Here is a 26,682-nt window from a genome sequence, read left to right as displayed (position 1 = left end):
TACAACTATAAATTTGTCATCTGGATTCTGTTGTTGAATGTGTAGCAGGGCATAATGCTTGCTTTTTGAGGTGAGAGATGGTCAGTCAAAATTCAAAACTCAAATAGATTTATAGAATAGAATGAGTATATATATAGTATAGTTGGAAGGAAAATGGAAAATTGAAGTAACACTGACTGTGGCGTGTTTTAAGGAATGCCAACCGTTTCCCCTTGGAATTTGTTGAGCCTCTACCTTCATTCAAGACTCAATCTGTCTGTATGTCTGTCTGTCTGTCTGTCTGTCTGCTTGCCTCTCTCTCTCTCTCTCTCTCTCTCTCTCTCCGCGTTGCTTCTGTTGTCTATGTGTTATTGTGTTGTTGTTGTTTCAGGTTCCATATCAACCAAACCAACACAGTAACGAAGGGAGGCACGCCCGCAATCAACAATGAATGACAAAGCCTCCGTTTCCAAGGAGCTCAACGCCAAACACTCCAAGGTCTCCTTTCTTTTTCTGTTTCAACTTTTTTTATTATTTGACATTCATCTATTACAATTGCAATTATTCTGTCTGCTGTGTTGTTACATGTGCGTCCAGATTTTAGAAGGTCTTCTTAAGCTGCCGCAAAACAGGGAATGTGCTGATTGTCGGAGCAAGTACACATTTCGCAATTCATTTCCTTCTTTAATGTGTTTTTTTCTTCTGTCTTAAAGTACTTTAATTTGCTACATTTCATAGTCTTTGGTTAAAATCCGATTATTTGATGGCCATTTCTTGATGATGCTTCAGACTCATATCTTCGAATTTCTCTCTCTTTCTTGTTGTGTACACAACCATGTTCATGTTCCTGTTCATTTAGTTTGTAGGTAGTCATCATCTCTTTGACTGAGGTCTCATTTAGGAAAACAAGTATGCGTGCACAAGTAGAATAATTTTGTATAACACACAATCTTGAAATTCAGAATCCTTTGAGTTAGAGTTACTCATCTTGGACCCTCAATTATTTATCCCAAAATCTGTTTCCTTAGGTTTGGGAAGGTTCTTTTAAGTGTTAAAGCTTTTTAAACTAACTGCTAAAACTCTTCAATTTCAGTTTTAGATTTGTTTTCCCAAGCCTGGTGGCAATCTGATATGGATATTAATGAAATTTTTGTGCTGCAATATTTTTCTTTCAGAGCCCCACGATGGGCAAGTGTGAACCTGGGAATATTTATTTGCATGCAATGTTCAGGAATTCATCGTAGTCTTGGAGTGCATATTTCAAAGGTTTATTTGCCTACCTATCATTTTTCTATTTCCTCTATTTCATATCCTTTTTTAGTCAGTAAAATTTTCTTGTTTTTATTCTTTCCTTCTCTGGCTTTTAAAATTCAATTGGATTGGTACTAATGAGAAGTTATCTGGGAATGGCTTCACTCTTCATTATTATAGTCATGTGAATGTAAAATTATGTTTGGTTACTGGCATAGCCTGAATGTACTATAAGCTATTTATATGTTCTGGCTACTGACCTGTTGGTTTACCAAAATTCAGTAATTTTCTTTATTTGATCATTAATCTGTTTGAATAGATTATGTCTCATATAATTGCAGCTCTATGTTCTAATGATAGCGTAGCCTGGTTTGTTTTTGAAATAGGTACGGTCTACTACTTTGGATACATGGCTGCCAGAACAGGTTGCTTTTATGGAATGTAAGAACACCATTCAGCTTCTCTCGTCTTCTCTCTCTCTCTCTCTCTCTCTCTCTCTCTCTCTCTCTCTCTATATATATATATATATATATATTATCATCTATAATAGATGATCTATCTATCTATCTACCCCACATACATGCATGGTCATGTTATACAAGCATAAACACTCTCAATTTAGTAAGACAGGACTACACAAATTTGGTAAACCATACAAGCAGGCAGCTTCTGTCATCATTGTTTATATGGTTCAGAAACATGGGCATTCCTACGGTAACTGGTGCATATGCATTGCTCTCATCTTAGTGAATATATATTTTTCCTCTATTTCCTTTTTTTCCCCCTAAATAATTGGACTGAAGTAGCTGTTGGAGAACATCACTTCCGTATTCGCTTTTGCTCAGGATGGTTTTTATCTCTTGTCTAACTGACTAATATGTTCTGATTCATTATCATACTAATCAACTTTCTGTGTATCTTTGCGTAGCTGTGGGTAATGAAAAGGCAAACAGTTATTGGGAAAAAGAATTGCCGGCACATTTTGAAAGAAGCGAGATCAAAAAGTTTATTCGTGCCAAGTAAGTTGTTTGATGAAGCTAATTATGAGCTTTCATGTGCAACTTGAAGAATTTGTTGTTTATTATTTCCTTTTGTTCTTAACTTTCTTAGCAACTTTTAGGTATGAAGGAAAAATGTGGGTTGCAAAGAATGCAAAACAACCGGCTCCTAAACTAGTTGAAATGAGCATCAGTTCCAACAAGTTGGTAGAAGGTGGAGCTACAAGCGAAGTTCCGAAGAAAACAAGGAGACATTCTCTTGAAGAAGCAGTACTTTCTAAGCACCTGGGACAAAGTGCTCCTTCAATGGCAAGATCCCGTGGGGTAAATTTTGTATCTTATTAAGTTTTTTATTTTTTATTGCTTAAAACCATTAATTTGTTTGTAGTTATTAGGTACATAAAAATGTTTATTGCTCCTTCTTCGTACTTTGCATTTGTACATAAAAATGTTTATTGCTCCTTCTTCGTACTTTGCATTTGTAACAAACCTGTTATGTAGATGTCATTGATTACGGTGCTTCTACCACTTGGTGTGTTTGTAGAATATTCCACTATAATTAGACTTCTTTATGCTTATTTCTGATCCTTAATTGAGTTGGGTCATGCTCATTCGTGGATCAATGAGGGAGCTTTAGAACTTGGCGGTTTAAAGCTGAGAGTAAGAAAGTCCAGATTCTTTCTGGGCGGGTTGCTTTCTTTGGAGTTTATGAGATTGAGAAATTAGGTCTGATGGTGAAGCACAAAGAAGTTTTACAATATTGATTTTCCTCTACCCTTTTTTAATATACCTAACATACCATACTTAGGCCTCTCTTAAAATTGTCTTCCACAAAATTTCTTTATCCGTAGCAATTAACATATAATATGACTGATTTTGAGTGTCAAAAAGATAAAACAAAAGAGAAAGGTCACTACTTTCCCGGGCCTATCTGCTTCTGCGATTTGATGTATGCCTTCTAATCTTTCTTGTTTCTCTACGTGCTTTTTCAAATGTGTTTGTAATGCTCCTTTTGCTATAAGTCATTTTTTGTGGTACATTTGACCGAGTTTAAGGAGTTCACTGGTTAATATTTGTTTTGTTCGTTGCAGATTTCTTTAGATTTGAATCATAAGTTTACTACTTCACCTCCGCCAAATGGGCCACCATCTATGATGGAATGTGATACAGCCTCAAACAAGAGCAACGGTACAACAGATCTGTTCAGCTTGCTTTATGTCCCTGATGCAAAACAGGACTATCCCACTCCTCCACGCTGGCAAACTTTTGATTGTAAGAGAACTGGTGCTACTTTTTTTAAAAAGAAATATTATTATTTATTTAATATTTTTAGTTGGGTTTCTCAAGAAACTACTGAAATTGAACTCTGGGTCAGTAGAAAAAGACGCGGAAGCAATCTTTCCTTTTTCTTGTTCCTCTTCTTCTTCCTTTTTCAACCCAAAAAAAAAAAAAAAAAAGCCGGATAAACATAAGCTTATCATGGCATTGGACACAGCTCTGACCTTGTGATCATTCAAGATTTGCTACATTCTGAACTCTCAAATCCAAATCAATTTTTGCAGGAGAAGATATTTTTGAGTGAAGCCCATGGAATTACTGGAGTGGGCAGTGTGTATTCCTATCGAACAGTTTTGACAGGATATATACCTCTTCACCAAGGTTTGCTATTTTAAGTACTATAAGTCAACCTTTTCTAATCAGTGGAGGCCCGTTTGGGCCTATGGACTAACACCACAGAGGAGATAACCCTGTTGAGAAGGAGGGATTTAATTTTAAATCTTTCCCCGATACCAAAAGACTTACCAACCAAACTACCTGGCACTTTTGCACCACATGTCAAATTTGCATCTAATGTTCGTAGCATCTGAGAGCAATGGTTTTGTTTTGCATTATATACTGGAATTAATTCCATGTAAATTGTTTCATAAGATCCCCGTAAACATTGTTTATTGCAATACCTTGATGGGAGAAAGAGAAGTATGTCCTGCATCTTCCTCTAGACCTTAATGTCGCAAATGTTGTGTGTCAAAACTTTCTATTTGAGATAATTGTAGATGCCTATAGTATACCTTCCAGTTTGGCAATCCTTCAATGGAACAAGAGCAGGGTCTGTGAACCTGTCTCTTCTTCTTCCCTCGTGCTTGTGTAGGACAGCCTTTGCTTTTATTTATATTGTGCAGTTCGATACCCCTCTTAATTTAGTTGTTCTCATGTCACCTTCAAAAGTACTATCCTGTATGAATGATTAATATTTCCTTCTTTCTACACGGCAACACAGGATTGGATCTCAATCAAGATATACAGTGTTACACCACACAGCCTTCTCCTTTGTGGTGCTGAGATATGGTAATTTTGAAAGCCTGGCATCATCTCTGAAAAAAAAAACATAGTTTGCATATTACAGAGGGAATCTGTAGTATCAGATCAGTACAGTACCTGAGAAAGAATGTAATATTAATATTAGAATTCAGGAGGAAGAAAAAAAGTGAGCATTTGATTTTACAAGATTTCGTAGGTCTTACTAAGAAGACAGGAGAGCGGGTGGCTAAGATATGATGTTGTTCCTACATTTTTCTCCCTGTCATGTTTCTTTTTGGTTTTTAAGAAGTTGAGATGTTATGTTTTTCCTTTCTTGCTGATCAATAGAGAGCAAACAGTATGAATGATTTTTTTAAAATTTTTGGGCAGTAAACGAATGTAGCACCAATTTGGGCATTGTTTTGGTTGTTTATCATGACAGAATTCTCCTAACACTTGCAGCAACTTCATCATCTCGAGAAGGAAGAAGTACGAAGTAGCTTTCATTAGTTTATGGATCATATAATATGGTAGCCCTCATTATTAGATTGTGTATGAATTATCATAGGGTCAAATTTGCCGACACATGTTCCTGATCCTGAATGAGGAGGCGTCTGTCTTGCAGATCCAATGAGGTTGGGGGAAAAAATCTGAATGAATCACCTTTCATTTCATTGCAGATCCAAGTATGTGTGTGTGTGTTGTCTTGGCCAAGCATCTAATTAATTATTAATTCTTAATTAGAACGCACACACGCACACGCATACTTGAATTAGATGCTTGGCCAACCAATCAACCATCTAAACAATATTTAAAACAAGTAGTGTTTGTTGTCTTGGCCTCATCGCTTATGGATTGGGTTCATTTTTATACTAGAGAATGTCAGAAAAACAATAATTGTATGCTATTTATTTATAATTATAAACAACTCAACTCAACTGTTGTTAAATTAAAACAAATGTCTAATTCGAACGGGTTTGGCAGGCTTGACCCATTTGCCTCCAAAGATGGAGGCAAAGCAATAACTTTCCCCACATTATTATTATTCCAAGCAATAACAGTGAAATGACATCTCAACTGTTCTCTCCCCTCCTCCCTCCTTCCTTCCTGATCACATCTTCATTCTTCTGATACATATGACTTGCACAAAGAAAAGAACCGAACTAATAGGACTGATGCATGCATGCTCTCTGTGCTCAATGCATGGCATACTCTATCTACAATGAAATTATCAGCTATTTTAATATATATATATATATATATAGTTCTTTTTTATTGAAGAATTGTATATGCGCTAAGTCGACGATTCTGTAGTCATATATATAATGAAGGACAAGGACATAGCAAATGAATAAAGATTGTATTTTAAAGAAAGGGGAAGTAGGGCAAGGTTACATTTTCTTATTCTTCTTGTGCCATAGAATAGATTAATTATCTTTTTGAATGACAGAAATGAATCGTGGTCAAGCCAAGCCAACAAAATCATGTGCACATGGGTAATGGGTTGAGTGAGTCATTATAATACTGTCTCATGTTTCATTGTGATGGAGATGATTGACGATGCTTGATGATGATGCTTGACGATGCTTTAGCTCATCATCCATACATACATACATGATACATATAATCCATTCAAACTTGAAACTAATTAACAACTAACAACCGAGATAATCTTTCCTTTTCTTTTCTTTTCTTTTCTCTCTCCAATATTCCAAGACACACTAATTCATTCATTCATTCATTCATTCAGGGCCTGGCCAGTGGCCCTTCCCTCGTACACGGTACATAATACATATAGTTGGTCTTTGGAACCAACTGTGTGGAAGTGAGTGAGCACCAAGAAAGAAACTATTAATTTGACTTAGCAGAGGGGCAAAGTAAAATTAGTATGACCTACAACACGACATTTGTTATTTCATAAGTACACATGTATATGTACAAGAAAGTACAAGGGACCAACCCATCCAAAGAAAAGAGTTTTGTTTTGTCCTTGCTTTTTTTTTAATCTTGTGGAGGAGGACCAGGACCTCCTCTCCTGGTATTTGGTATTTGGTATTTGGTACTTGGTACTTGGTACTTGATACTTGGTACTTGATAGGGTTCTCCCAATCATAGAACCATAGATTCTTGTCCTTGGCACGGCACCAACCAAGTCATCACTCCGTTGTTGGACTGAAGCAACTACTACTGTATCATAATTTAAACTTATTGGTGGTTTTGGTATAGCATATATAGCAGGAATTAATATATCTTTACCATCACATATATAAATATAATATTGTATTGGGTTAAATACTCGTTAATTAATCAACTCTATACATGATTTAGTGATTAATTTGCATTAATTCTCCTCAAATATAAAAGATATATAGGTTTCTTTTCTTTGATGGAACTATTTAAAAGGTGCAATGCAACAACACTTGGTGAGAGAGAGAGAGAGAGAGAGAGAGAGAGAGAGAGAGAGAGAGAGCGCGCTGTGCTTTGAAATGCTCGTGTTATATTATATGGTGCTGCGGAAATAATTATATTGGATAAAGAAAGAGGACAAGGTGATGGCACTAGAAGAAGAAAACTGATGATATTTAGGGTGATGGAGAAAAGGAATCATGAAAAGAGGGCCACCCACACACCCACACAACCACATATAATAATTATATAAGAATAATATTTGGTAAAAATACGCAAAAGCGCAATATTAGTGCTTAGCTTAGCTTGGGAGCAAAGCAGGTGCCGCCCAGCAAATTGGGGGCCTAGCCTTCCAGCCCAAGCAAGCAATTTATAGACGCATGCTCAGTACAAGACCACTCCAATTTTAGACTTCAGGGGAGGGGACCCATTCAGCCAGCCATTATTCACAATTCAAATGATTCAATAAAGACTGAAAGATCATGAAACTTCCAAATCCATGGTAGATTGTTAATATATTAAAATTAGAGATGAGCACATGTCGATTTGATCCGTACTATACCACTTTAATCAGCCATAGAATTGTCATTCATGTCTCAATTCAAATTAAATACGGTATTACGAAAAATCACTAGTGTAATCGAGCTAAACCAAACCAAACCGAATCTTGTAGGTTAGATATGTTTTGACAATTCAGTAGTTTTTATGCCCATCAGCCTAATCATAATGAGCTTTCCTTGTGTATAATAGTACTAGTGACAGTGAGAGAGAGAAGTTAAAAGGAGAGCCAGGGCCATTGGCCACTTGGCAATTGGGTAATGGAAAGGGTTAAAGGGATAGGGCGCCGCTTGGTGGAGACTCACCACTAGCGCTTCTCTCTGGCTAATGTGGTTTGGTTTCTAGTGGATGGATGCCTCAACACAACTCAACATATAGGAAATTACTAATTAGGAATAGGAAGGAGGCTTTTATATATATAGGCATAGAGCCCCCTAGCTACTACCAATGTGTCTCCATCTTGCTAAAAGATCCAAGAATAGTGCATTCCATTGCTATTAGCACTGGTTGGCTTATCCCTTGGCTTACGATTTGTAGGTTGCAATGCAGCACACAGACAGACTGTGCAGTGCAGTGTGTGCAGGTGTATATATATATATATTAAAGAGCAAGTTCTGGGTTCAATTCTAATTATTATTACAAGTTTCTGATTAGGCATTAATTGAACTTCAACCTGATCAACTCAAGAACTCAAGAACTCAAGATGATCAGCTCACCTGCATAACATATGGAACATTCCATTCCATAATAATATGGAATTGTTTAATCTTGCTGCCGATCCAAAGAAAATTGAAGTGGCAGTCAAAGTCAAAGTGGAACCTTCTCAAACCATTTTAAAATGGTAGAGAGAGGACAATGGTATGCTGCTCTCCTGGTAAGTGGTAACTTATAAAATCAGTCTTTGGACAAATTTCACCTATCTATTATTCTCTACTGCAAATATAATTGTTACACCTGCCTGCCTGTATTTTTTATATAATATATATATATATATGGAAAAAATAATCTCAATAAAGATAGAGATAAGGTTTTTCAATTCTTTCCTTTTGACTCTTTTTGCATATGATAAAGTTTTTTTCATTATACTTTTGCCTAGAGGGTCCATTATACTCTCTAATTTTTGAATTAAAAGGAGGATTAGAGGAATTCAAACTTGAGACTTGTTAGTTAGTCTGATTCATAAATATAAAGAATTAATATTACAACATCTTGAATTCTATTGGGAAAGTGAATTAATACTCTTTTTTAACTAGGGCTACAGTTAAAAAAGATGTATGCATATTTGCGCAGTATCAAATGAAAAAGGAAAAACTCCAAGAGCATGATAGCAGATAGATTACTGTTGGCCATGATCACTGATGATGGCTGATGGAGCCAGCCAGCAAGCACCTAGCTAGTACTAGTGAGTGATCCATCCGTCCTTGTGTGAAGAAGATATTTCATTTACATATATGTTTTTTCAACGACAGCAAAATATACCACTTACTGAATTTTCATCTCTCTCTTAAAGTTGATGTTGTGAATTCAATGTCTCTGTAAATTGTAGTGTAGCTAGCTCTCTCATAGCAGCAAGTGACGTTGTTTTGTTTTAACACACTTTTTAATATATATATATATATATATATATATATATATATGGGTCATGGGTCATGGGTGGGTACTTCAATCAAATCAATGCATGCTCTTCTGAACTGAATTGACGGTTCCCAAACTTACACCAAGGCCTTTGTTGTCTGTCTGTCTGTCCCACATAATCTTGAATTTTCTTCATCCGTCCCCTCCTCCTCCATGTCATTCCTCATCTCTTACTCTTGGCAATATAATGAGATATATAATACTTACTGATTGAGGGAGAGGAGAGGTTAAATAAATTTGTTGGGGCTTGGCATGCACAGCACAGCACAGCACAGAGTGGCTTTTGGTAAGTAGCTAGTGAGCTATCACTATTAGTTTGACGAGAAATATTTATATAAATATTTAAAAATAATAAAGATATATAAAAAGAAAAGGAAAAAGGGTTGTTGTTAGTTGTAACTTGAAGGAAGGAAGGAAGGAAGGAAGGAATGAATGAATTCCGAAAGCTCAAGAGCAGGCAGCCTAACGGTGGGTGGGGTGGGTACTGAGTGCATGGCTGTGAGTGTTCCCTGGGCACAGACAAGAGACCCCAATGGCCCCTGCCTAAGGGTCCATACCCACACAATCTGACCCTAAACCTAAATACTAATTAATGATATTTCCTTCATTCATTATTTCAATTTGTAATAATTGAGTCAGCTAAACAATTAAGTTCGTGCTTTTGAGATTTGAGTTGAGCGGGCTTAACGCAAATTAATTAAAGTAGATATCTGTTTAAGTAAAAGAAAGAAAGAAAGGCATAGCATAGGTTTGACATTTATATATACGACATGGCTCTGCGGTAATGAGTTGGCGCCACTCAACATGATGGTATACGACATGGCCGCGGATGAAAGCGGCGCGTTTAAAGGGATTAGATTTTGGTTTAAATATCCTTAACTTTTTTTCTAAGATGAACTTGTTGGGCCATGACCATAATAAAAGTAAGTAAACATACAAACAGACAAGTAATAATGAAATCTTAAACGTCAAATAATTCAGCAGAGGATTTGAACATTGGACGGCAGAGATTTGATCAAGGAAGAATAGTTGTTAGGAGTTTAAGCCCTGCCTCACACACACACACATACATAAAGGCAAATGCCATTTCGTGCATTTAAGCCATGCCTTGCCTTGCCTTGTGGTTCTTCTACTCTGTCTGAGACTCTCCTCCTCCTCCTCCTCCTCCTCCCTGGCTAGCTACTACCTAGTAGTGGTCTTTCCTTTCATTTCACATTTCATATTTCATATTTCATATTTCATATATAGGCAGCAGCAGCAGCAGCAGCAGCTGGTGTCTGGTATATGTTAGTAGCGTACCATAACCATTGGGAAGTAGAGTAGAGATGCAAAGTCCCCCTGCAAACTGCATCCAATCTTTGCTTTACTTTCTGTCCATTCTTAGCTGTTTATGAAGGTCAACCTTAATTTCATATGCTTCCTTTCACTCTCTCTTTCTCTACCAGGCTACCAGGCTACCAGGCTAACAGCTGCTCACTCTCACTTCAATTTCAGTTCAAAACTTTTGCATATAAATATATAGGAGGAAAGGAGTGATCCAACTTTTTATGTGATCCTGTAATTCCTAGCTAAGCTACGTTCTCCTTCCTTAACCTCAGCTGAAACATTTTTCATCAAGTGGCAGGCAGACATTTCTTCTTCTCTTGAGTCTTGAGTCTTGAGTCTTGAGTCTTGAGTCTTGAACCTTGAGGTATACAAACCAGCAATTATATTTTTTTAATGCTGATTTAGGAACCCTCCCTTTTGTTGTCTCTCTCATCCACCTCTTCTTTGTATAGTATAGCGTATCCAAATTCCAAGTCCCTGTTTTAAAATGGCGGTTTTAGATGCTATTTCGGGTCTCTTTTGTTGAGCAGGAGCAGAGCATGTGGTTTTTGACACATTCATGCTTGTTTCTTTCTTTCTTTCTTTCTTTCTTTCTTCTTCATAGCATTAATCTTCCACAAGTTTATTAGACTTGATTGAATTTGAATTTCTCAAATTATCTCAAGACCGGTTTGTTTTGAATTTGGGAGAGAAAGCAATCGGATCAGGAAACATGACGGGGGATGTGTTGAAAAGAGCAAGATTGGAAACAGCAATCTGGGCTGCAAAGCTGTTACTGCTTTGTGTAGGGACAGTCTCCACTTTGGTATTCTTCAAAGCGGCAATCATTCCTTACCTTCTGAATCTCACTGTTTCCATCGTTCCCCAGCTATGGACCTCTTTCAAAAGCTGCTTCTTATCTCCACTTTACATCTACATCATCCTCAACTTCATCATCATCACCATTGCTGCCTCCTCCACATTCCAAAACCAAAAGCAACACCAGCAGCCCTCCTCCTCCTCTTCTTCTTCTTCTTCTTCTGTAGGCTTCAGCTCCTTCATTAGTGACAATGCAGCCAAAACCGCCGACAATATTGACAGTGGTAGCAATTATATCAATAGTCCAGACAACAACAACAGCAGCATCCAATCCGAGTCTCTGTCCCAGCAGCAACAGCAGCAGCCCAAAATCCAAAGTCATTCCAAAGACACAATCCAAAGTCTTTCCAAGGAGGATGTAACTGCTCTATTATTTTCTCCGTCCTCTCATGGCCACCCGAATAATGAAATGATGAGCTGGCATGACGTACACATAGTACAAGCTGATGATGGCAAACAAGAAGCAGCAGCAGAAGATGATGATGATGATGATCAGGGATTTGACCCTTCACCGGAAATGCCCTCCGGCGACTTGTTGACGAAATCTGTGGAGATGCCGAGGCTGGAGGTGGAGGTGGAGGTGGGAGAGGATATTAACACACTGGACACCACATGGAAGGCCATCATGGAGGGGCAAGGCAAGGCAATTGGTAAGCACCTAAAAAAGAGTGACACTTGGGACACCCCTCCTCGCTTAACCCAATTGGCCCTGACAAGGACTAAATTCAAAGGGGGTGCTGACCATCAATTACAATTACATCACTCTAACTTAGATGGTGATGATGGTGATAATGATGATGATGTTCATGGAGAGGATGATGCAGTGACATGGGCTCGTCGGGAGCTGAAGAAATCAGACACTTTTAGCGACAGGGTGTCGTTGAGAAGGGAAAAGTCCATGACTCAGGAAGAGTTGAACCAGCGAGCAGAGGCGTTCATCAAGAAGTTCAACAATGACATGAGGCTTCAGAGGCTAGAATCTGATCAACGCCGTTTCAGGGAGATTGTGAACGGTGGCCTCTAGCTTAGCTTCTCTTAATGATATATATATATATATATATATGCTTATTAATTTTGGTGTGTTTGTACTTTGTTCATCTTCTTGTAAATGCAAATTTTGTGTGTTGTTGTATGCTGTAACCTATAGACTATAGACTATAGTATAGTTTGCTTGCAAGTAGTAAACTAAATAGATGTAGAAGTAGAACAAACAAGGACTATGAGAGATTCTCAGAATCAACTTTGAAGGTACATCACATTCACACTCCTATCACTGGTTTCATGCAGTTATTTTCGTATAAGTTTTATCAGTAGAGCTCAGAGTCAGAGCTCTCAGCTGTGAAATTCTCTTCTTCTTTTCATGTAAGTTTTATCAGTCAGAGCTCCCATGTGTGCAGAGTTTGCATTTGCTTTAGTCAGTCAGAGTGAGTACCTTTTGAATTTATAAAGGGACATAGAAGAAACAGAGGTCCCCTTAATTTCCTTGACCAAGGTAAGGTAGGAGTAGGAATCAGGATTGGAAGAAGAAGAATCACACAATGGAACTTTCTCCCATGCTTGTGCTTGAGCCTAATAAAGACTTTTTGGGCTCTTGATGGGTATGGAATACGGACATTGAAATTGACCCAACTATTAATATTGGGTCCATCGACTCACTCCCCTCCACAAAAAAAGGGAAGGGAGTGAGCATCATGGATTTTGCTGGTGAAGTAACTAATGGGTGCCAACTCAAATTCAGAGCTGGTCGGTTGAAAGCGCCACCAGCCACTAGCTGCTTCTATATGATATGACGCCTTCAATAAATTGTCTTCTTTTTGTTTTTTGTCATCAATATGCGTTTTGGTAGTGGCATTCGTTATGCTCGGCAGAGAAAATGAAGGTTTAAAAGTTCACCTGACTGGGCCTCATATATTTGTAGCTCATAAACCCGAAGGAATGGAAAGGATAACAATTAAGTGAAGATAAGTAGAAATTATTTGTACCCAAAAAAGAGAAAAAGTAGAAATATTAAGGCTATGTAACATAAGTGAATATGAGTGTGGTGTGTGTGTAAAAGATTGTAAATTGAAATGAAAATGGTGAATTTGAGAAAATAATATTGTGTGAGTTGAATTCATATAACTAGGCAATTGGTGATTGTTCATACTAGAAGTAGACAAGAGGGATCAAATATATCAAATGGGTTGGCTGTGCCAAACATATCATCAACCTTGTAATAATATTTGCTGCATGCTGAGGGGAGGCAGGCAGGCAGGCAGGCAGGCAGGCAGGCAGGCAGGCAGGTAGGTGATGGATGATATTTGGTATTTGAAGATTAGAGTATAGCTATTTGCTTGCTATCTTATCCTATGATGCAGAGTGCTCTGCAACTGCATGCAAAGTGACGAAGACAACTACTAAAAAAGCAGCAGCAGCAGCAGTACCAGCAGTAGTACTAGTAGAAGAAGTCTTGGCTGCTACCGCATCATTATTATTGGAGTAATTAGAATCTGCAGGCGGCGGAGAAGGCAGCATCATCCCATGGCTGCTGTTGTTGTTGTTGTTGTCGTTTGGATGATCATGATGATGATCAGAAGTAGTAGGAGGAGGAGCAGCGGGCGAGGTTGCATTATTAGTCATAAGCTGTGCAGGGAAAACTTGGACATGGAGCTTGAGGCCCATAGCACAATGTCCCAGCCGCCCACATATGAAGTACCTGTTTCCTACTTCCCTCAGCTGGATCACTGTCTCCCCTTCGTCGTGCGTCTCCATTGGGTCCACTGTGTGACACCTATCGTAGTCTGTATTCTTCACTTCCAGCACATCGTGCACCGGTGTGTACCTGAACACTGCCCACTCACCCATCCACCACCATCAATCATATGCATACAAGGATTCATTTCAAAATGATTAAGCAATTAATAAGTTTCAACCTTTTTCTCTAATTCTAATATGCAGTGTCTGTGTCACCCAAATTAAACACAAAGTTGGTTCCCTTCTTCTAACAAATTCAACCAACAGCAGATCCTATGCCCATATCCACCTACTCCCCTTCTCTCTATCGAATGCCTATATCCTATATAGCCTATACCCTATGCCCTGTTTTGTTTCTCTTCACCGCCTCAATTCCTCACTCACAGGAGCCTACCATCACACAGTTTCCTATATATCATTTTACTACACAGTACAATTTAGGGAGCGTTTGTTTGGTTATCAAGAAAATCAAAGAAAATAAAGTGAAAAACTCATATAATCTTCAAATTACCAAATTACTAAAATCAAGAAAATCATAATCTTTCTTTCCCTCGTCATTTTCTGACGAACCAAACATATACAGTGAATTAAAGATGAAGCTAATAAAGAAAGACAGAGATGGATGGATGAAGGTAGAAAAACAGAGCAAAAGGATAATTAAATTAAATTAGATACGTACCAAGACAGTCGCCGACATGGAAAGTGGCGTGAGTAGCCCATGCTTGGAGGTTGGAGGAGAGATCCCAACCCGAAGCTCCGCCAACAGAGTGGTTGGTGTTGATCGCAGCAGCAAAAGCAGAGACGCAACGGAACCACATGGATGTGAATATCACCACAACGATCGCCTTCACTGCCAATCCTGCTCTCACTCCTCCCTTCATCTTTTCAATCTGGATCGATATTATATAGTATTCTTTCACAATCCTGGTCACCGAAATCATCAGCAACCAAACCAAACATGCATGCAGATGCAGTGCTATTAATATTATATATTTATACATAATATCACATTAATTAAAGAAAACAAGAACAATTTGCTGTGACTTTCTCGATCAAGAAAATAACCAACCAAATTACACACTGATTTGAAGATAAGCGCATTACACTTTAGTTACATATATATAATAAATTAGATGAAGAAAATCTTAACAAGAAAGAAACTGAAATTGAAACGTCAATGGAAGTCAAAGAAAGGCAGCAGACTTAATTTCCTTTCTCAAATAATGCGTACGTACTTTTGCGGTTCTTGATTCGTTGAAGTGATGAAAGAAAATCGTCCAACTTTTCTCACAGCGCCTGTCACTGGAACGAAGATGACGACGAGCGAGAGTGTGTAGTGAATGAGTCGAAGAAAGCTCTAGAATATTAATAAATGCTGGAGAAGCGAAGCGACGAATTGCTCAATCGATTGGACAGCGTAGCTAGCATTTTATTGGCTCCTTCCTTCCTTGCAAACTTTTAGTTATAGAGAGAGAGAGAGAGGTGGCACACTGTCGTTGTTTCTCTTCTGGTGAGAATTCTGTTATAGGAAATGCCACGTGTCCCTCCTATTTCTATTATATTATTCACGGTGCCATTGGTGCCATTGTTGCGCGCGTGCATAACAAGCCCACATCATTTACCAATCATCGCCTTCAAAGTTCACAACATATAAACCCACTATAAATTGTACTTGTTGTTAAATAATTAACATTTAAACTCCGTTCAAATCATGATATAATATTTTTCTGTTTAAATGGTTAATCATTGTATTTTGATCCTACAGTTGGTCCTAATACAGTATTTTATGCTATTTTGATAGACAATCAACATGTATATATAATAATTATTGTTTTAACCCGAATTCATAATTAATACTAATTTCATGTATTTTTGTACATTGAGTTGATATAATACATCACATGTGTTAAACCGGGGGATTTGAATCTAACACGATTTTAGAAAGTTATTCACTAATTAGGTTTGAATTGCAATGTCTATGTTCTACTTGGTCGAAGTTGAGGTCTCAAATTTGAAATATCCAAGAAATTCTTTATCCAAAATCTAACACTCTTAATAAATTGGCACTAATTAAGTTTGAGTATACTATTTGAAGTTAGAGTCTCAAATTCAAACTTGAATGCAAGTTACATTTGTAACTCAACTGATTTGTAGTATTTAACACCAAAAAATTTATATTCCATTGTCTCCTCCAATTATATTCCGAGTTGCACCCAAGCAATGACCAAATTACAAGATACTTATTATTTTGGTTGAAAATTACAAGCAACTCCAGATTCCAGATTAATGAAGATTATTTTAGATTTTTAAGTCACCCCAAATTACACACACCAATATATGGTCGCCGGCCAAATTGTCCAACCTCACTCACTAGTCACTTGACAGTAAAGTCACAGGCCCAAGCTACTGTTTTGTCCTGAGTTCCCCAAATTAAACCCAATACCGCATCAGAGATTCAGAGAGAGAAGAGGGAGGAGGCTGGGATGGCAACGACGTCGTCTCATCCGAAAGAGGAAGTGAAGAAGAAGAAGAAGAAGGAGGGATTGGGATGGATAGAGTGGGCAAGGGGTTGGTTGTATCTGGTGTACGAGATGCTGTTCCAGAGAATCACGGCCAGCCACTTGCAAAACCCCATGCCTTTGCCTCCTGTCAACGATCTCACTTGCATTGTCACTGGATCCACCAGCGGTATCGGCCGCGAAATTGCCAGGTCAGCGTCTCCTTTCTTCAAATCTACAAAGATTGATGAGTTCATTTCATATTTTTTTGTAGTTTCCTTGTTTGTTTTAGTAATAACTTAACTCACTATGCAAAGAAAGGGATGGGTGTCCTTCTGTTTGGTTGCTGAGAAAATGATACAAAAGAAATTTGGTCCAAATTTCAGTTTTGAATTTTGAATTAGACCGAGTGCCTGAACATGAAAACTGAAAAGGATGTGTGGTCTGGTGGTGGTTATTATGTACTGAACAGGCAGTTGGCGGAAGCTGGGGCGCATGTTGTGATGGCAGTGAGGAACACGAAGGCAGCTAATGAGTTGATCCAGAAGTGGCAGAATGAATGGACTGGAATGGGCCTTCCTCCCAATATTGAGGTCTGCCTCAACTCCGTGTTGCAACACCACCAAATCAATAATTTTTTTTTTTTGATGAACTGCGGGGTGGTAAAACCCCAGAAAAACAAACCCACTAAATCAAATTTATAACATTTATTAACGTAGAATAAGATTGTGACTTTTTTAGGTAATGGAACTTGATTTGCTCTCCTTGGATTCTGTTGTGAGATTTGCTGAAGCGTGGAATGCACGCTTAGGACCTCTCCATGTTCTTATCAACAATGCTGGGATATTTTCAATTGGAGGTTGGTCTTTGTATTGACATAGTTTACTTAATTTCAAAGCTACACCACTTCAGAATTTGATTTCTCATTTACTGATATACCTTTGGCTTTGGTATGTTCAGAGCCACAAAAACTTTCAAAAGATGGGTACGAAGAACACTTGCAAGTCAATCATCTTGCTCCAGCACTGCTCTCAGTTTTGCTATTGCCATCCCTTATCAGAGGCTCTCCAAGTCGAATTATTAATTTGAATTCCGTTGTAAGTTCCATCACCATCATCATTCCGTTGTAGGTATATATGATACATGTGCATTCACACACCCATATATAAGCGCACATGGAAAGAAAAGCTAGTCGGTGTACATGCTAACTAGAATTAGATCTATTCATAGGCTCTTTTAAATTTAGTTTCACATTTTGATCCTCTTATTTTATTGTCATGTTATTTAAATCTGAGAAACTTCTGTCCTTTATGTAGATGCATTATGTTGGCTTTGTTGACACAGAAGACATGAACGTCGTTTCTGGGAAAAGAAAATATACAAGCTTAGTGGGTTACTCAAGCAGCAAGCTGGCACAGGTGCTCTAGGAAATCTTTATTGATTGATGGTTTCCATATTTTAGCTGGCAAAAGCTCTTACAAGCTTGTGTTCCTATCTAGGCTTGTCAAACTGAATTCAGGTCCTTTGGATCTGCAAATTGTTTAGCTAGTCAATATACATTTATATATATATATATATATATATATATACACACATAGATGGGAGATTCTCCAACAACTATTTTATGTTAAAGGATTGGTTACATACTTCTAATATTGGTTGTTGGATTGCATTCATTAAATGTGTTGGTACTCTCTTAGATGCAATCCAACGGCTGAGATTAGAAGTATGTAATCAATCCTTAACTTAAATACTTATGGGAGAATGTCCCGTACATAGATATAATATTTATATATTTGAAAAACAGATGTGTCTACCATCAGTTAGATATTTTTAATTAATTGGTGCTGTACATTGGCTTTTTTTTGGCTGTTTCAGCTCTGATATCTTTTCTCTACTAGTTTGTGAAAGCGGAATATCTACCACCCAAGGCTGCACACTTGCACATAATGAAACATGAATTAACTATTGTGGTTATCTATATAATTTCTGAAGCTGTGACAGGGAAACTATAACGTAGTTGTATTTGAATTGCAGATTATGTTTAGTAGTGTTCTACATAAGCGGCTCCCTGCCGAATCTGGCATTACTGTAGCATGTGTTTCACCTGGAATTGTGCAGACTAATGTTGTAAGTATCGTGACGCATTCCTTCACCCTCCTCTTCATTTTTATCAAGAAAAAGGATGTACCTTCTATTTTTTTATATAATAGTTCTAATTGACAGTGTATCATGTTATAGGTTTTATTTACCTTCTAGATTTTATATTAAATTCTTCTTTATATATGAACTGTAGTGCATTGGTGCATCACATTGGGTTTCAATTAATTGCAGGCAAGGGATCTTCCCAAAATTGTTCAAGCTGCTTATCATCTAATACCCTATTTTATCTTTAGTGCTCAAGAAGGTGTGTCTTCTTGCTATTACATTTGATTTACCATTCCACCTTCTTATATATAAGTTGATGAAACCAACCAGAAGTGAGGTTGATAACTGTAATCGTTGATGAATTAATGTCATTACGTCAGTACAATTAGAGTTTGGCCATAATTTTAGTCATATAAGCCTGTAGCTTGTTAATCTTAAGAAGAATTAACCTATCAGGAGGTGCTGCTAGCTAGCTCCAAGGTAGTCAAGATTCTATCCAACTTTTATAACCACGTAAGGCATAGGAGACTTTTATTGATAACATATGGAACATGTAACTTGAATAGAGGCCAAAAATTTGAAATATTTAATGTAGTACCTCTCTACTTTTCGACTCTTCTACTTGAAGGATCTCCAAAAGTGATCTACTTAGCAGATCTGATCTCACTTACTGTAGTAGCCTAATTTAACTGCTAGCACATTAGAAATCTTTAAGGTAGTACCTCTCTGTACACATTAGAAAACTGAGCCACTGATCACCATATAGGTCATTGCAAAATGTGACAAGAGATCATGTCATGAGCTTATTAGTCTTTTTTTTTTTTAATAAAAAAGAACAAAAGCTGCTTTTCTTTGATGTTTTCCAATAGTGGCAATAATGAGCCCAAATCAAAAGAGAGAAGTACAAAAGAGGGGAGGTGAGGAAATGTGAAAACCGAGCCTTGTAATGGTTTATTCAATGCAGGTTCCAGGAGTGCTCTCTTTGCAGCCACTGATCCTCAGGTTCCTGAGTACTGTGAATTGTTGAAAGCGGATGACTGGCCGGTTTGTGCATTCATTTCTCAAGATTGCCGTCCAACGAATCCTTCTGAAGAAGCTCATAATGTTGAAACTTCTCACGAAGTGTGGGAGAAGACATTTGAGATGATTGGCCTTCCTTCGGATGCAGTGGAGAGGCTTATAGAAGGGGAAGAAGTTGCGTGCAGATATGGTGGTCATAAGGGGTAGGCTTATTTGATGATACGAAAAGTGAGTCCGAGAAGCGAGCTTATCTCTAGGTTGTTTTGGTTGTTGAATGGCAGAGCAATTGCGATTGAATTTTGAAAAGGAGGGAAGACTGACTGGAGTACCACTAACATCTGATAGGCATTTGAAGAGATGGTTCTGCTTTGTACACCATTTTTATTGTTAGATATGTTTTCATGGGTGTGGAGTGTGGACACATAAAGAAACTATTATGAAGATTTGGTGTTCCTATTTGCTTCACGCGCGCCCTTGTCAGTTGTGACTGGTGGAACTATTTCTGTAAACTAATGTTTCAATTTAGAGAATTCTATAAAGACAATAATACTACGAGTCTTAAGTTAAAAGAATGAGTAACTAATTAATGTCTGGTAGAGCTGTGAATGAATGACTTGACTCGAGGATGCTGTGGAGCAAGCAGTGTCTATGACTAACTAATTACAAATATTTTCCAGTTTATTCAAATCTTGTTAGTATCAGAATCTAATACCAGCTTTTGCTGCTCGATTTGCATATAGAAAATTTGAGAAACCCAAATGCAAAGCAGGAAAGCCAAAGAGAATTTGAATTGAAATGAGGGAGGAGGAGAGGGGGTGAGAGAAAACACGTGTCGGTCTCCGAGTGGAGAAAGTGAAGAAAGGAAGGAAATAATTGTACTAGTACATTTATAAGAGTACATATAATAGACTCACACCACAAGTGTTGTCGTCTAAACACAACACCCAACAGCCATTCGCTCCTCCTCTTGTCTTCCTCCTCCTCCTCCTCCGTCTCATTATTTATTTATAACATCATCAAACGTTACTCTTTCTGTTTATTGAGTAAGAGGCTGCTGCTGCTGGGTTTTCTAAATTGGTACAAAGGTAACTCTTCTCGTCTTGTCTTGTCTTGTCTGTTGTGCTTGCTGCTTGGATCATTCTCCTTCTACCATCAAAATATAAGCATATGTAGTATTATCATTCATGTATACGATCTCTTCCTTTTCCTCTTCCTCTTCCTCCTCAGGAACTTGTTATTAATTAAAGCCATTTTCATGTTATTTTGCTTGGCTAGTTAGCTGCTTCATATTATTATTAATCATGTATTAGGCTATTATACCATGCACTCTCGTGTCGTACAATTTCAAACTCATCATCATAGCTTTAACCTTTAATTTAGTTTCTTTCAGTCAAAACTAACAAACAATTAAGAACTAAGTAGGAACAAAAATCATGGAGCTTAAGAGAAAAGAAAAGAAAAGAAAAAATAATAATGTGCATGGGGAATTGAGTGGAGTCTTCATGAGCAGAAAGTAACTGCTGTTGCAAGTTGCAACGCGGTGATGTTCATTAATATCTATGAATAGTTTTGATTTGATGTTTCTCTTTTATTATTATCATTAGCTTTCTTGCTTTTCTCGAGATCTGCGCTTTTTGAAATGTCTTCTCTTCTCTTCTCTTCTTCTTCTGTAGTACTAGACAGGCGACATAGCTGTTGTATTCTCACAAGACAAGTCAGAAGAATTGGATAGAAGAAGACAATTGTAGGGCCTCGTATTTAATGCGTTTGACAAACCACTCTTCTATTTCTATTCTCCACTCCTCTCTCTATCCCTAATAATACTTGCCTGATCAATGGTAGTAATAATATTAACAAGTATACTGTGTATAATAATAATAAATGTATTCCTTCTGTTCATTTGAGTTGTGTGCTTTTCATTTCAAGTTTATTGACCGACTCTCTCTGTCTCTGCTGGTAAGGTGACGTGTTTGGTCATAAGTACGGAGAGATATGAGGACACCGGAGAAACCAATAATAATGTCGGCTTCCATTCACTCAGCTCCAACTCCAACTCCAAGACGGAGGAGCTTAAGCAGTAGCAGCAGCAGCAATAAAAGTTGCACCACCACCTCCACCGACCCCTCCACCATGAAACCCAAATGGCTTTTGTCCATCCTTGCTGGTACCACCTCTCTCTCTCTCTCTCTCTCTCTCTCTCTCTTCCTGTTCCTGCATCTGAATCTGACGATGTGATATGACGCTGTGCTGTGCTGTGGAATTTGAATTTGAAACTCTGATTTGACGAAAGCTAAGCTACGATAGGCTTTTGCCTTGTCGCACTATATAATTGATTTTGTTGATATTCGAGGCAGCGACCTTTCTTTCCTAACGTCGCTTTCAATGCGCATTCCTCCATGCCCTTTTTTCAATTTATTATTACAATATGCAATCTCATTTGCTTTGCTGCCAATGATCTGTTTCTTTTCAAATTCGATTTAAACTTGAAGCCTTGAATAATTACAAGAGGGAATCTTCAGGGAATGGAAAGATGGAGAGTGACATGTCCTTCCTTTTTTCGTTTGGTTTGGTGTTTTCTGCTACAAATAAATAGGCACACTACTACTAGGATAGGAACATCACTCCCTCTGACCCTACATTAAATACGCGTCGGCCCTTCTGCTTTCTTCTATCATTGTGAAATTCAAACAACTTCAAAACTTCAAACTTCAATTGGTCATGAATTATAATAGTGCTTACCTCAATAATAGATGTGCACGTTGGAATTGGAATGCAATTTGAAAATATGGTACATGAATAATGGATGTCATTTAAATTTAATTGTGATATTCAAACAAGAATACAATATTAATGTCAGATGTGGAAGAGAAGATGAAGATGTTGGGATGTAGCAGAGCCACAGCTCAACAAGAGATTGGGGACACCTTCGCTGAACGAGCTGAAGCTTACTACAAAAGACGTCCTCAGCTCCTCTCCCTGCTTCGAGACTTGTACAATTCCTACCTCACCTTATCTGACCGTTACATTCAAACTGTCGCCAAGACTCAGCATCACCGTCCACCCTCTTCCCAAATCTCAGTAATAGATAATGACTACTATGACTATGACGACCAAGAAGAAGAAGAAGATGATGCTTACACAAGCCACATTGATTCGGACGTAGAGAGTTCCCTCTCCTATCAGCAATTGCCTCCAACATTACTACTCGCTGCTTCTGTTGCTACTCAACATGATGAGACCATGTTGTTTGATTTAGATTCCATCGTTACGGAGATTGTGGTGAAGAATGTCGAATATGATATCTTACTTGATGAGGCCAACATGACGGAGAGGCGATACAAGGATGCATCCAGGAAGATAGAGCTGCAGAAGAGCTTGCTAGAGGTGTTGGAGTCTGAGAGGCTCATCTTGCTCAATGAGAATGCCAAGTTGGGGTATAAAGTGGGTGCCTTGGTGGAAGAGAACAAAGCCCTTGCGTCCGAGTCTCTCTTCATCAGGAGGAAGGCTGGCGAGCTAGCTCGCTGTTTGCTCAAGACGAGGGAAGACCAGAGGGTGTGCATGCTTAGCCGTAAAATCGAGGACCTTCAGGGACAGATTTATGGCTTGGAGAAGAGGAACAAGGACTACTATGAGCAACTTGTGAAGAGAGACCAACGATCCTTTCAACTTGTACAAGAAGAAGAAGAGAGTTGCAACATCAACAAGAGCAAGATAAATGGTAATCAGGTGAATTTGGAGGTTTGCTTTCAGATACGGAAGATTAATCGGAGGCTGATAAAGAGAGGTAATAGTAATGGTAGTGGGAAGGAGATTGGCGTCGGAAAGGAGAAGAAGGGTTCTTCTTCCAGTTTGTGGGAAAGGGTCAAGAACATGGATTTGTTTCTATGTGGAGGTAATCAAAACTCTACGTAACTTAATGGTTGTAACCTATGGACTTCACTCTATGGTCATTCTAGTAGTACTAGCAGCTCAAAACTCAGATACTACAATCTTATGGCGACACTTGGTACCCTAATATATATATATATATATATATGTCTATATGTTAATTAAGTTCATCATCCAAATCCAAAAGACTCTTATGAGATGATCTCTTGCAATGTCTACATTAAGTTTGTAGGGGTAGCAAATTGAACACCAAAGGCCCCAAATCATGAATGTATTAAATATTTAATCCCTGACAAAACTTCTAAGCCTTGAAATGAATTTGCGGAGTTTGAGTTGTGTTTTGGCAACTGTACAGTAAGCAGTAGGACTCCACGGAACCCCTTCTTTAAACATATTCGATTCCACCACACACTCGAGTCTAAAAACGTGTCGTGTAGATTAGAAGATCAGTAGAAATAAACAATGGATACTGATCCTTAGTATAACAAAAGTCCAAGGTAGATTACACGACAACCAAATCAGGTAACATCAGCATAATGTGAGCTCCCCCCACCAATCCTATGACATAGTGCTAGGCTCATGAACCGAAAAAAACCTTACAAATTTTACAACTTTGAATATATACATACTATCATAGCAGTTGCAATTGATTCAAAGGGAAAAAGATAAAAATGCTCCTCCTATAGCAGACCCATTCATCAGTACAATCATCTTCCTCCTTCTCCTTACCACCTTCCTTTAATATAGTGGTACAACCCACACCATCAAGGCCAAAAATGGCTGGACACTTCTCTCAAATTCCAGGAACTGAGATTGGGAAATAGAATTCATGTCTGTGATGTCTTGGTAAGTACAGTGCAGTGAAAGGAACAGAGTTTTTTATTTTTTGCTTCTTGTGATTTATTATTGTTATGAAAAATTATCATTAGTTTAACATTCTTAAAATGATTTATTATTAGTATTGCTATTAGTATATATGTTTACAGTGAAAAGTCTGAAACCTGCAAACAGTTATAGCAAGAAAAAATGATGATGTATGGGTAAAATTTTGAAAGACAGAGACCAACCTGGATAGAAGATGAATAAACACTCTGCCTTTTATCATCAAAGCTCTGTAATTGATTTATAAACAGCTCCAAGCACATTGCAGATCTTAAGGCATATTTCCAGTGGTGAGTTTCTCAAGGTTTGCAATCCGAGCCTGCATAAATGGTGAGAAAATATGATAGCAATAAAATGTGAAACAATGCAATGCTGATGACATCACGGATTATTTGACTGTGCAGCTGAGCTATGCAGAGATCGTAAAATAAGGAAAGAAGAAACTATTACATGCAACTTCCAAAACACTCCACAAAGAACTATTTTAGAGGAGCAACCAACTTTCCCAAGATTAAAAACCAAAAGGTCAAAATAGAGATATATAGAATCTGAGGTCGGTCATCGAAATTGACTAATAGCTAATACAATTATACCTTGAAAGATTTGGAACGTCGAAGAGAAGGATCTATCTCTAAAGACGCCATATATGAGTTATGAGCAGATTGAAATTGGTTCAGAGCCAAGAATGCATCACCTTGGCAAATGTAAGCCTGCAAGATGCACATTATGATGAACTTTTATAGGACTTTGAAAGTGAGTAATAAACTTAGTGGAATGAGAAATTAATGAATGAATGAATTAAATATTGAGGGCACCTCAGGATAGAGAGGATTTAAAGCCAAAGCTTGTGCAGCATCTTCAAGAGCCCCGGAATAATTGCCCAATGCCAGTCTTGCAAGGGACCTGTCTTTATACATAATATGGATACCACCAATTGGTTTTAATTCTATAGCCTGCAAGGAAGCAAGGAAGCAAGGAAGCAAGAAAGCAAGCCATCCACCAATTAATTCAAGGCTCACTAAATCAAATTTCGAGCACGCAAGCAAGGAAGGAAGGAACAACCAACATGCATAATTAATTAATTAATTAATCATGAAATGAAATGATCAATTAATATTAGTGTTAATAGTAACCTGAGAGAGGAAGAATTCAGCCTGGGAGAAATTGTTGTTGTGTAGAAGCTCATTCCGAGCCTTGTTTCTCAACGCAAGCGCTTCCAAACTCTTGTTTGCAATTGTTTCAATGTTCTTATTAGCATTAGCACCGTCCGAATTCGAAACACCTCCTCCTCGTCGGCGGCTGAGTAGTACTAGTGCCACGAGGACCTCCACGGCTCGAGCTGTGGTCCCGCAGTGAGCGACCAAAGTGGCGGCAGGCAGCGCGACGAGGTTGGGGCCGGCGCCGCAGCGGCCCAAGCAGCCGGAGGACTTGACTGCGACGTTGGAGGGCGCGAGAGCGGTGAGAGTGTCAAGGGTTTGAAAGGAACCTTGTCTACGGCAAGTCCGGTTGGTGCACACCCTGATCTCCTTAATCTGGATGTCCTCCTCTGCCTCCGCTGATGAAGAAGAGTGAGAACCGTTGATGGTGGAATTGGTGATGGCGACAATACGGCGTCGTCTAAAATATGATGTGGCGGCGGCGGTGGAGGAGGAGAGGCCGCAGAGGGACTTGTTATTGGATCCGGAACCAGGTAGAGGTAACACCACCACCTCCATTTCTCGCTTCGCTTGGTTTGCTCCCTTGCTTGAACCTTGCCACGTCCCTCATTCGCAGCTTATTATAACTACCACTTTTACCAACTTACGACTTTTATTAACTTACCATTTTTTATTATTTTACCAACTTACGACTTTGACTTACTGTGTGCACTCTGCTATGCTGAACCAGTTCAAACAATCATTCCATGACTTTATTAGCGATTGTGATCGTCAATTAAGGTCGTTAATTTGGTTGTAATATTAATAAGAAGAACAATTACTCTTTTAACTCGTGTTTACGTTCTCGAGTCGTTATGCATGAAAGAAAAATCAATATTGTAATTTTAATTTTGTATCGACGGAGTTATGAACAGTTTAACACACATACGATACGATATGAACAGTTTCAAGCATTCAAACTCTGGTTTGATTGATGTCAGTCAATAATTCGAGTGAAGTAAATCGGGTTCAACAAATAGTTGCTCTTGCCAGTGGAAAATCAAAGTA

At 38.2% G+C, this 26,682-nt stretch overlaps 6 protein-coding genes across 9 annotated transcripts; 4 read left to right on the top strand and 2 right to left on the bottom strand.

The window, feature by feature from the left end:
- On the top strand, positions 206 to 4,944 carry LOC18777861 (probable ADP-ribosylation factor GTPase-activating protein AGD15). 3 transcript variants are annotated; one of them, XR_002271683.1, is made up of 9 exons: positions 206 to 477; positions 577 to 635; positions 1,155 to 1,245; positions 1,617 to 1,671; positions 2,159 to 2,249; positions 2,351 to 2,552; positions 3,320 to 3,500; positions 3,791 to 3,887; positions 4,507 to 4,944. XR_002271683.1 is itself a non-coding variant. In XM_020563899.1 (8 exons), coding segments are annotated over exons 1-8 (732 nt in total). In that variant the 5' UTR covers positions 206 to 426; the 3' UTR covers positions 3,793 to 4,362. The 3 variants fall into 3 exon arrangements, 1 of the variants encoding a protein (XP_020419488.1); XM_020563899.1 differs by lacking the exon at positions 4,507 to 4,944 and having other exon boundaries at positions 3,791 to 4,362; XR_002271684.1 differs by lacking the exons at positions 206 to 477; positions 577 to 635 and adding an exon at positions 646 to 845.
- Positions 10,222 to 12,653, top strand: LOC18775791. Its single transcript, XM_020564940.1, has one exon. It carries the CDS (start codon positions 11,164 to 11,166, stop codon positions 12,331 to 12,333), a length of 1,170 nt encoding a protein of 389 aa, XP_020420529.1. The 5' UTR covers positions 10,222 to 11,163; the 3' UTR covers positions 12,334 to 12,653.
- On the bottom strand, positions 13,356 to 15,438 carry LOC18776119 (blue copper protein). The gene is made up of 3 exons (XM_007208853.2): positions 15,278 to 15,438; positions 14,722 to 14,966; positions 13,356 to 14,137 (listed from the first exon to the last, which is right to left on the bottom strand). Exons 2-3 carry the CDS (start codon positions 14,921 to 14,923, stop codon positions 13,656 to 13,658), a joined length of 684 nt encoding a protein of 227 aa, XP_007208915.1. The 5' UTR covers positions 14,924 to 14,966; positions 15,278 to 15,438; the 3' UTR covers positions 13,356 to 13,655.
- LOC18776173 (retinol dehydrogenase 11) lies at positions 16,229 to 20,297 on the top strand. The gene is made up of 8 exons (XM_007209188.2): positions 16,229 to 16,752; positions 17,013 to 17,133; positions 17,282 to 17,399; positions 17,501 to 17,637; positions 17,857 to 17,958; positions 18,578 to 18,670; positions 18,875 to 18,947; positions 19,653 to 20,297. Exons 1-8 carry the CDS (start codon positions 16,526 to 16,528, stop codon positions 19,913 to 19,915), a joined length of 1,134 nt encoding a protein of 377 aa, XP_007209250.1. The 5' UTR covers positions 16,229 to 16,525; the 3' UTR covers positions 19,916 to 20,297.
- Positions 20,633 to 23,798, top strand: LOC18777558 (kinase-interacting family protein). 2 transcript variants are annotated; one of them, XM_020563779.1, is made up of 4 exons: positions 20,633 to 20,793; positions 21,382 to 21,452; positions 21,670 to 21,872; positions 22,566 to 23,798. In XM_020563779.1, exons 3-4 carry the CDS (start codon positions 21,701 to 21,703, stop codon positions 23,618 to 23,620), a joined length of 1,227 nt encoding a protein of 408 aa, XP_020419368.1. In that variant the 5' UTR covers positions 20,633 to 20,793; positions 21,382 to 21,452; positions 21,670 to 21,700; the 3' UTR covers positions 23,621 to 23,798. The 2 variants fall into 2 exon arrangements, with proteins under 2 accessions (XP_020419368.1, XP_007209307.2); XM_007209245.2 differs by lacking the exon at positions 21,382 to 21,452.
- LOC18777199 lies at positions 24,049 to 26,228 on the bottom strand. The gene is made up of 5 exons (XM_007210687.2): positions 25,612 to 26,228; positions 25,294 to 25,431; positions 25,072 to 25,188; positions 24,664 to 24,797; positions 24,049 to 24,403 (listed from the first exon to the last, which is right to left on the bottom strand). The coding sequence occupies exons 1-4, from the start codon at positions 26,191 to 26,193 to the stop codon at positions 24,750 to 24,752; spliced, it is 885 nt and encodes a 294-aa protein (XP_007210749.1). The 5' UTR covers positions 26,194 to 26,228; the 3' UTR covers positions 24,049 to 24,403; positions 24,664 to 24,749.

The sequence above is a fragment of the Prunus persica genome, chromosome G5, assembly GCF_000346465.2.
Source record: "Prunus persica cultivar Lovell chromosome G5, Prunus_persica_NCBIv2, whole genome shotgun sequence".
Lineage (NCBI taxonomy): Eukaryota > Viridiplantae > Streptophyta > Magnoliopsida > Rosales > Rosaceae > Prunus > Prunus persica.
Note: the sequence above shows the minus strand (reverse complement) of the source record. Positions and strands in the feature narration are given on the sequence as shown.

Bases quoted from the DNA above. Each gene is read 5' to 3' on its own strand.
- LOC18777861 (XM_020563899.1), top strand. From the start codon at position 427: ATGAATGACAAAGCCTCCGTTTCCAAGGAGCTCAACGCCAAACACTCC. The intron at 478-576 runs GTCTCCTTTCTT...ATGTGCGTCCAG, and splicing joins TCAACGCCAAACACTCCAAG to ATTTTAGAAGGTCTTCTTAA. The intron at 1,672-2,158 runs GTAAGAACACCA...ATCTTTGCGTAG, and splicing joins ACAGGTTGCTTTTATGGAAT to CTGTGGGTAATGAAAAGGCA.
- LOC18775791 (XM_020564940.1), top strand. From the start codon at position 11,164: ATGACGGGGGATGTGTTGAAAAGAGCAAGATTGGAAACAGCAATCTGG.
- LOC18776119 (XM_007208853.2), bottom strand. From the start codon at position 14,923: ATGAAGGGAGGAGTGAGAGCAGGATTGGCAGTGAAGGCGATCGTTGTG. The intron at 14,138-14,721 runs GTACGTATCTAA...GTGAGTGGGCAG, and splicing joins CCATGTCGGCGACTGTCTTG to TGTTCAGGTACACACCGGTG.
- LOC18776173 (XM_007209188.2), top strand. From the start codon at position 16,526: ATGGCAACGACGTCGTCTCATCCGAAAGAGGAAGTGAAGAAGAAGAAG. The intron at 16,753-17,012 runs GTCAGCGTCTCC...TGTACTGAACAG, and splicing joins ATCGGCCGCGAAATTGCCAG to GCAGTTGGCGGAAGCTGGGG. The intron at 18,948-19,652 runs GTGTGTCTTCTT...TATTCAATGCAG, and splicing joins TATCTTTAGTGCTCAAGAAG to GTTCCAGGAGTGCTCTCTTT.
- LOC18777558 (XM_007209245.2), top strand. From the start codon at position 21,701: ATGAGGACACCGGAGAAACCAATAATAATGTCGGCTTCCATTCACTCA. The intron at 21,873-22,565 runs GTACCACCTCTC...TATTAATGTCAG, and splicing joins GCTTTTGTCCATCCTTGCTG to ATGTGGAAGAGAAGATGAAG.
- LOC18777199 (XM_007210687.2), bottom strand. From the start codon at position 26,193: ATGGAGGTGGTGGTGTTACCTCTACCTGGTTCCGGATCCAATAACAAG. The intron at 25,432-25,611 runs GTTACTATTAAC...GCTTCCTTGCAG, and splicing joins CTGAATTCTTCCTCTCTCAG to GCTATAGAATTAAAACCAAT. The intron at 24,798-25,071 runs GTATAATTGTAT...CCATTTATGCAG, and splicing joins GACGTTCCAAATCTTTCAAG to GCTCGGATTGCAAACCTTGA.